This window comes from Ceratotherium simum, chromosome 17 (assembly GCF_057802395.1).
Source record: "Ceratotherium simum simum isolate JZ-2026a chromosome 17, ASM5780239v1, whole genome shotgun sequence".
Classification (NCBI taxonomy): domain Eukaryota; kingdom Metazoa; phylum Chordata; class Mammalia; order Perissodactyla; family Rhinocerotidae; genus Ceratotherium; species Ceratotherium simum.
This window is the reverse complement of record NC_141916.1, coordinates 55,759,406-55,768,640: the sequence shown is the minus strand read 5'-3', so window position 1 is coordinate 55,768,640 and position 9,235 is coordinate 55,759,406. Positions and strand designations below refer to the sequence as shown.

Genomic DNA, 9,235 nt, shown 5'->3' with positions numbered 1-9,235 from the left:
CAAACGCAGACCCATCCGAGGAGTTTTGCCAGGAACACCACCGCCTGCATTGCGTCGGACCTGACCATTTACAATGTGAAATTCCCGGGGAAGGTCGCGGCCAGGGACCGTGCGTGTGCGGGGCTGTGGACCATAAGGGAGGTAGAATTAGTGGTCGGCTTTTCTAGCAGGAGAAGGAAAAGGCTGTGCTGGCAAGGGTGAGAACTGAATGACAACCCCCCTCTGCCAAGCCACCCCCTCATATTTTCCGTCTACCTCCCCGCTCCTGCCCTCCCCCGCCCTCCCCAACCCACGCCCGGGTGGGCCAATCGCTGCTGCGCATTCCAGGCGCTTTCTCAGGTTTCTGCTGATCTTGCAGCGCCCAGAAATGGACCGAGCGGACCCGCCGCCGCACGCACCCTGCCCCACTCGGAGCTCCTAACGGCTCCCGGCGCGCAGCAGAGCCTCGGCGAGAGCCACGCCGGGGTGCGGGAATCTGAGGGGACCCGAGAGCCATGTACATCCAGGCTCTTGCTCGCCCGCCTCCTTCGGGATCGATTCAAGGGCTCCCACAGTGTTAGGAGGGGGCGAGAGTGCTGTTTATCGTCATTTGCTTCAGAGCTTCGGGAGAGGGTGGCATTTTGCTTTTCCGCCCCGCATCCTCCGGAACTCCCTGCACCAGAGAGAGGACAGCGTCTCTAGGTTGCTGGCAACGGGTGAGAATGGGGGTAGGGGATGGACATTTCTGCCGTAGCTGCTCAGTAAAGCGACTGTCCACCTGAGGGCCGTAGGACGAGGGGGCGAGGGCGGCGAGTTTGCCCCGGCGCCTCTCGGATGCTGCGGCGGCGGCGGCCGCGGCTCCCGGCCGGGTACTGCAAAGGCGACCTGCCGCATTCCGACTCGGGCTCTCCGCCGACTCAGCACTGCCCCTGCGCCAAGCCTGCCGGCCAGGTAGGGGGCTCCCCATTTGGGGCTGCAAAAGCGGGGTTTGGGGCGACCGGGTGCGGGAAGCCGAGGGTGTGGGGATGCTGCCTGGGATCTGGAGCTCCCCCAGCGTCTCTCGGCGCTTTTCCGATCTCTAGTTTAACGAAGTTGTAACCAGATCGGCTGTTGGGCATTGGGGAAAGTGGGATGGAACAGCCCCAAACTTGGATTTCGGGGTGTCTGCGTGTGTCTGTCTGTGTGTCTGTGATAACCCTAGCAAAAGTCCAGTGCTGTCTAAAAAAGCTAGAGGTCTGTGCTCTTCAGTGTCTGTAGGTCCGTCCCATCTGAATGCTTCTGATTTTCTACCCCCATATCACTTTCTATTTCTCTGCAGCGTCCATCGATCGCCCCGGTGGGAGCTTAGAAGGCGGCAGGCGAAGAGGGGTAGAAGGGGGGAGAGCCGAGGAGAAGCAGAGGGGGTGGCAGGCGAGGGGATCTGCTGAGCTGGCTCTGCACCCGGTCCTAGGAGGGCTCGCGGAGGGGAGGGGAGGCCAGGGTGACCCCCGAAGCGATGGCCCGGTCCGCTAGAACGGCACTGCGTTAAGGCACCTCGGAGCAGGAAGAAGTACCAACCCTTCCCCGACCCCACCCCTCTGCAAAAAGCTGCACCCGGGCTACAGGCAAGGGGGATTCCAAACTCAGTAAAGGCAGGGTGGAGGGGAAGGTAACGAGAAGCGAAGTCACAGATCTCTGGACCTCCTCGCTTTGAAGCCCCTCCCCCTGAGCGTGGGGGAGACGCGCACTCCGGTGGGGGGGGCGCTCGGGTCCCCCCCACCCCTCCTCTCTCGCTCGTTTCCACCTCGGGCTCTTTCCCGGTCTCTCACCCCTACCCTCCGCTTCCACCATGACGGTGATGTCTGGAGAGAACGTGGACGAGGCTTCGGCCGCCCCGGGCCACCCCCAGGATGGCATCTACCCGCGGCCGGCCGACCACGACGACCACGAGTGCTGCGAGCGCGTGGTGATCAACATCTCCGGGCTGCGCTTCGAGACGCAGCTCAAGACCCTGGCGCAGTTCCCCAACACGCTGCTGGGCAACCCTAAGAAACGCATGCGCTACTTCGACCCCCTGAGGAACGAGTACTTCTTCGACCGCAACCGGCCCAGTTTCGACGCCATCCTCTACTACTACCAGTCCGGGGGCCGCCTGCGGAGGCCGGTCAACGTGCCCCTGGACATGTTCTCCGAGGAGATCAAGTTTTACGAGCTGGGCGAGGAGGCCATGGACAAGTTCAGGGAAGACGAGGGCTTCATCAAGGAGGAGGAGCGCCCTCTGCCCGAGAAGGAGTACCAGCGCCAGGTGTGGCTGCTCTTCGAGTACCCCGAGAGCTCGGGGCCCGCCCGGGTCATCGCCATCGTCTCCGTCATGGTCATCCTCATCTCCATCGTCATCTTTTGCCTGGAGACTCTACCCGAGCTGAAGGATGACAAGGACTTCACAGGCACCATCCATCGCATCGACAACACCACGGTTATCTACAACTCCAACATCTTCACGGACCCCTTCTTCATCGTGGAAACCCTGTGCATCATTTGGTTCTCCTTCGAGCTGGTGGTGCGCTTCTTCGCCTGCCCCAGCAAGACGGACTTCTTCAAAAACATCATGAACTTCATCGACATTGTGGCCATCATCCCCTATTTCATCACCCTAGGCACCGAGATAGCTGAGCAGGAGGGCAACCAGAAGGGCGAGCAGGCCACTTCGCTGGCCATCCTCAGGGTCATCCGGTTGGTAAGGGTTTTTAGAATCTTCAAACTCTCCCGCCACTCTAAGGGCCTCCAGATCCTGGGCCAGACCCTCAAAGCTAGTATGAGAGAGCTAGGGCTGCTCATCTTTTTCCTCTTCATCGGGGTCATACTGTTCTCTAGCGCAGTGTACTTTGCCGAGGCGGAAGAAGCTGAGTCGCACTTCTCCAGTATCCCCGATGCTTTCTGGTGGGCGGTGGTGTCCATGACCACTGTAGGATACGGTGACATGTACCCTGTGACAATTGGAGGCAAGATCGTGGGCTCCTTGTGTGCCATCGCTGGTGTGCTGACAATTGCCCTGCCCGTACCTGTCATTGTGTCCAATTTCAACTATTTCTACCACCGAGAAACTGAGGGGGAAGAGCAGGCTCAGTTGCTCCACGTTAGCTCCCCTAATTTAGCCTCTGACAGTGACCTCAGTCGGCGCAGTTCCTCTACTGTCAGCAAGTCTGAGTACATGGAGATCGAAGAGGATCTGAATAATAGCATAGCCCATTACAGACAGGCCAATATCAGAACTGCCAATTGCACCGCAGCTAATCAAAACTGTGTTAATAAGAGCAAGCTACTGACTGATGTTTAAAAAGCCAAGCAAACAAACAAAAAAACCCCACTTAGCAGCTTGAAAGACTGGAAACACAAAACAAAACAAAAACCATAGTGACCCATGTCACTCTGTAGATACTTGATACGCTCTATTTAACTGTCAATGCATTGTTGCATTGCGGATTTTGGGGGTGATGAACCAGAAGCTTTCAAGATCCATGAAAAAAAGAAACTATTTTCTTTTTATTAAAAAAATGGAAAGAGAAAGTGTATTTTCTAAAGCTGGTTTAAAAAAATTCAGTCCGTGAGCTAGTCTAGGTAAAATAAGATTCATGTGCTTCCCCATACTGAAACATTTTTAATCCTTGGGCTTCTTTGATTTTTTTCTTTTAACTAAAAATCAGATGATCACTTAGGAGTAGAAAAGTAAAATTTGCACGGGACTCCAATATAAAATCTTTACAAACTGCACCGCACAGTTAAGACAGTGCATCTGATGTATTATCTGTAACATGACATACCAGCCAAGATGGACAATGAACAAATGTTTTTATTTTGATCAACTGAACTGCATATCACAAGGGGAAAAAATTACTTGAGACTGGTTCACAAAGCACCTTATGAATCTGATACTGGTCCAGATCTGTAGGGATTTTCCCTCTGCCCCATTCCCTTTCTAATCCAAACTATTCTCTAAGAAAAAGAGAACTGAGTTAAATTAATTGATTCATCTGCCCTGCTGCTAAGTTTCTCAACTGCAGATGAACAAAACACAGGTCTTTTCTCCCCAGTCCTGCACCCTGACCCCTGGCCTCCAGAACTGGATATAAAACCTTAGCCTCCTTTTTGCAAGACAGCACAAATGGCGTTAAATGTAAGCATGTTTGAACCTGATAATATTTATTTTATAATCGCATGCTGAGACCGTTAACTCAGACAATAGAGGATAAGCTTACGTTGGAATTGACTCTTCTAAAAATAGATCCTTTTTCATTTGCATTCACCAAAAGTGCACTCCTTCATTTATTAACTATTTTATTAGTGAATAAAGTACTGTATTTAAGTGCATATGTTAGTCAGACGGGAACAATAACTTTTTGGAGCTCACAGCATGTTCTCTTATTCAGCATTATGGCCTATTTGATTAAGGTGTACCTTGAATTAATTAATGCATGATTTCGGTAAAAAAGATTTAAAAATAATAAAAATTACAAGTTTGTGGGATGAAGGGCCCAAAAGAAATAATGGGGGTATGGTGGGGGTCACTAAGTCAATTTTCCTGCCTTTGCTCAGGGAAATGTCAGGTTTCTTGCAGGTATAGGCAGAAAGGACCAAGATGCCCACTCCTTAAGGGGAAGCTATGTGGAAAACTAAGTAAGTTATCAAGGTGTATATAGCAACACCTAAGAACAAGTATTCTTTCTAGCTGAAGATAAACACAAGCAAAACAAACAAACCAACAAAAAAAGGTGCAATACTGCATGTTTTTTGGTGCATTCTTAAGATGTAAATGAAAATGTTTATCTATTGTATGCATCCAAAGCAGAGCTGATTTCTCTTTGCGGTCATGATTTGAAGTCTTTAGAGACTTTGGCCCTCCCCTTGAGGCTCCCTGAAGAAACTCAACCAATTGATTTAATAGTTGCTTAGTGCCTTTATCCTGTACCCACAGTGAACTGTAGAAAGTGCCTCCATTAACACAGCTGAGAAGTCATGTTAAGAAAGGGAGGAAGGTTGGGGCACAGATCTTTTGCTTTTCCCTTCTCCACCCTTGCTGTCTCACTTCACCATTGTGCGAAGACCACACCATGCTAAACCCTGAAGAGGAGAGATCCAGGAAGGTGCTGTCTCTCTGGCCATCCACTGGACTCGGTCCCTTTGGCGGCCTGACATGGGATGTAAACGGGGCCTGAGACCCATCTTCGAACTGGACATGAACCGTGAACTTGTTTTTCCTCTTCTCCACCAGAAGCCAAGACAAACTTTTTGGGAATGTGTTTCCTATTGAGGAAGGCACTCTGGGCATGCAAGGCTTCCTCAGATCCAGTGTATTGTTCCTTGTAAAGTTCCTTATCCCTCCTCTGTTAGCAACAGCACTTTGCAAATCTCTGATAGTCTGATGTGGTCAGGCATCACTGGGGGTATGGGAACACTCAGTTCATAATAACCTTTCCTAGGCCTTCCCTCCTGGCCTGCTCCCTTCAGATATTTCCTGTGATGCTCCTCTGGTCTTCCCACCTGGCAGTCAGTTCACCGGCTGAGCATCTAACCTGCGCTGCCCCAGGCACCCAGTCCAGAGAACAGTGGGGACCCTGTGCCTAGCTGAAAGAGAGCCATACAACATAGGCCTCTGGGGCCCAGCAGCTGGAGAGGCACTCACAGCCTTTTTAAGGACACGGAGGTGGGGAATCTTCATTCTGCACTCAGCATGTGGCTGCCTGCTGCTGACCACCTTACATTCCTGCCCTGCTTCTTCTGGAAATCTTCCCTGTTCCTTCCATCCCTTTCCCAACCCTATCCTAGAACTAGCAGCGAGGCAATAAAGAAGCTAGAGTAACACCCAGGCTGGCTGACTCAGTTGAAAGAAAGAACATGGACATTTTATTTTCCTGTGTGGCTTCTGTGAATCTGTAAGACAAAGAACGTAACATCATGGAAGACGAGGGGCCAAGGACTGCACAGCATCTGACCACAGGGCATTAAACTTTCCCATGTGATGTTTCCTTCTCTTCTGAACCTTGACTCATCCTGGCTATTCCTCTCCCACCTGCTTAAAAGTCCCCTGTTGGGAAAAAATGCCAACCTCCCCTAAATTTCCGGGGATATCTTGATCTTTTATTTAGACTTTGAGATCTAGGACACACAGAACTTGAAACACTGCACTCTGTCAACAGCAATAATCCACTCAGTACTGTGGGATGGATGGGTCAGAGGATAAGAAAATGGGACAAGCCTGATAAGACTGGCTTTGGCTACCTGGTTTACCTCTTGTGGTTATACGCTGGACTCGTGATTCTTCTGCATGTGTTACAGGAAAAAAGTGCTGCATGTGGTGAACCTCAGCCTGGGATTGGAGATGAGTTGTTGTGAATTTGGGTGGTATGGGGAAAGTGAATGCTGCTTATCCATCTGTAGCTCATTGCAACCAAGTCCGTAGGAACAGAGTACGGGGATTCTCTGTGTAGCATAGGCATGCGGAGTCTGACAAAGCTCTTACCCTTGCACTGTTATGTGCTGAAATGTTTTTGTAGACCTGAAGGTGCACTTAAAAAAACTGCCTAGTAAGGAATGACTTTCTTTTGGTTTACTTACACAGATTTATTTTATCGGGCTTTTTACCTTTTCGTCCCCTTCCTAAGTCTTGAGCTTCAGTGGCTCCTGTCCTGAATACTTGTTTTCTCTGGAAGGAGAAGACTTCTGCTGTGCTGATAGCCATAGTTCAGCTCTTCCAGTGCATCAGTGCCCTAGTTCCATAGGGTGACAGTGGAAGGGTTGGGTCACATCCCAGAATCTCTGACGTGGTTAACTCACCTCAAGGGATCTGAATTAGAGAGACCAAAGACACTAATTTCCTCTGTCCTCAGATTTATAGAAGACAGACTGTAGCCAGGAAAGGTTTTTGTTTTGCATCTCTTCTTCCCCATCTGTGCACAGCCCTCCCTCGCTCCCCCTTGAGAGTTGAGTTCTGATTATCAGTTAAAACAGCTCACTGGGAGTGTGTTAGTGAGTTAGCCTAGCAAAATCGAACCAGTAACAAATTCTTCTCCTGGAATATGGCTGATGGACAGACACTTCTCTAAAATGAAATTGTGCAGTCGGTTTAGATTCCACTGTGGTGGAACCGAAGCACGAGTGACATCACAGTCTTGACTCACTTGAGAATTAAAAAAAAACATGTAAATGGTAAGTGAGGAATCGATTTCTTGAAGTAGAAATTTGGTTTAGTCCCTAAAGGGCCTTCTTCGTGTTGTGTAGGGTTACAGATTTTTCAAAATAGTTAACGTCTGAAGAGTCAGTAAAAATAGTTTTCTAACCCTCCCATTTATTTAATAAAGGAGACCTCAGAACACATGCTTTTTAACAATTTTACAGTTGAATCCCTTGTTTGGTATGTTGGATTGAACAGAAAGGAGAAGGAGAACATCAGCAGAAGGCAATTCCCCATTTTCTTCCAGGAATGACTTATTCCTGGGAGTGGTGAGAATTGGTGGGTGGTAACCATCCATAGTATAAAATTGTTATAAAGAATATAAACTGCCAAACTGCCATTTTATCTTCCCGTTTTTTCAAGAGAAAATGAAGTCTTTTGATTTTTATGTTCATTTCAAGGGGACGGATAAACACACGAAAAGTTTTAAACCAGACGCAACCCAAGTTGAATTACTCTCTCAGGAGGTGGCCTCTCATCCACCATGTGGTGTATTAGGACACATATTTATATCATGGAATTTCAGGGTATTGTGAACATGTTCAGCATGACTCAGGTAAACCTTAGAAGAATGTATATTACTTATCATTTTTGTAAAGAAGCGAACAGGAGCTGAGTTATTAACCAAAACTGTTCCATTACCTTGGGTCACTGTGCGAACTCATTCAGGTTATAAGTATAAGGTTTAGAAGTCTTGGGATAAAATTCCCGTCTCTTTGCTCAGGCAAAATGACCATGGGCTTCCTTGGGGAGTCCAGTGTGTGTGTCAGGAGTGAGGCCCTGCCAACCTCAGGACTATTAGCTTTAAGATTAGCCCTAGTCACAGTGATTTTCATTTAGGGGTTAACTAGGAGTTTACTTTTTAGGACATGAGACTTCAAAGAGTATAGAAAAGTTTTGTACCATAATCAGAGAAGAAGAAGAAATGGTGTAAGGAAAGAAAACAAAACAAAACAGAAAATCCCTTGCAAAATATTCCAGGTCAAAATTCTCCTCTCCAAACCTTACAGAAGCACCTTTCTTCTCTGCAATTAGGGAACCATTTATGCAGCAGCTGTAAGGAGACAGCATGGACTCTATAGACATACCTCTAACATTCAAGATAAAGTATTACCAAGGTTCAACATAAAAATTGAGTAGTATTAATTTAAAGTGCACCATCAGGACAACAAACCATTTAAGCTGAACAAGCACTCTTCCATTTCTTGAGTTTGCCAGTTGCTTACACCTTGAGTTAAGGGCGTGTCTCATTTTCACCTACTGTGCGTTTCCCCGGCCCTAGCTGTTTACCATGTCGGGTAGAGGACATTGAATGTCATGAATTGAGAACTTAATTGAAGCGCATAGTTTTCATCTATGCAATTTTACTTGCTTCTGTCACTTTATGATCTGTTCATATTTGGCATCAATTAAAGATAATTTTTAAGGATCTTATCAAGGAATATCTTGACTAGTTATTTGTCTCTCCTTTAACTGGTCTTTTCGGAGCCCTTTCTTGTGGGGTCTCTAACATAGTGAATACAAGATAAAATGCTGAAGCAGCCTTGTGTTCTTTGTAATTCACGAACTATTTCTTCTGTACAAGGAAATACACTGGGCTTGAATTTTGACAACAAATTCACAGTTTGAACTCAGGTAGGATCCCAAGTAGAGGCTGTTGGAATTTGGCCTGTGAAAACTGTGGGATCAAGCTTCGAAAAGGAAAAAAGAAATGAGGTGCAAGGGAGTAAAGTAATTGATTATATTCGCTTAAATTGTTTTCGGTTTGAAACTGTATTTTTCATTCCCAGTCTAAGCTTTTCAGGAAGGATAGCCTGTGTGTGTGTGTGTGTGTGTGTGTGAGGGAGTGTGTATAATAGTGCTGTGGTCTGGCATCAAATAACTTCATAGTTACAATACGGGTTAGAAGTGATTTTGATGTAGAAAAACAAAGCACTTTCTAGCTGTTCTTTACATGTACTTTTCCCAGGTAGTTCTACATGTGGTTAACATTTCTTTCTTCCTGATTTTTTGTGTTTTGAATGACTTGTTGGTGCGTTTCCTTTTGAT

The 9,235-nt window shown here is 47.7% G+C and overlaps 1 protein-coding gene across 1 annotated transcript; it reads left to right on the top strand.

Moving 5' to 3' along the window:
• Window positions 1-1,069: 1,069 nt before the first annotated feature.
• On the top strand, window positions 1,070-3,473 carry KCNA1 (potassium voltage-gated channel subfamily A member 1). Its single transcript, XM_087441992.1, has one exon. It carries the CDS (start codon window positions 1,808-1,810, stop codon window positions 3,293-3,295), a length of 1,488 nt encoding a protein of 495 aa, XP_087298118.1. The 5' UTR covers window positions 1,070-1,807; the 3' UTR covers window positions 3,296-3,473.
• The last annotated feature ends 5,762 nt before the right edge of the window (window positions 3,474-9,235 follow it).

What these genes read in the sequence shown, in the direction of transcription:
- KCNA1 (XM_087441992.1), top strand. Translation starts at nt 1,808, where the DNA reads ATGACGGTGATGTCTGGAGAGAACGTGGACGAGGCTTCGGCCGCCCCG.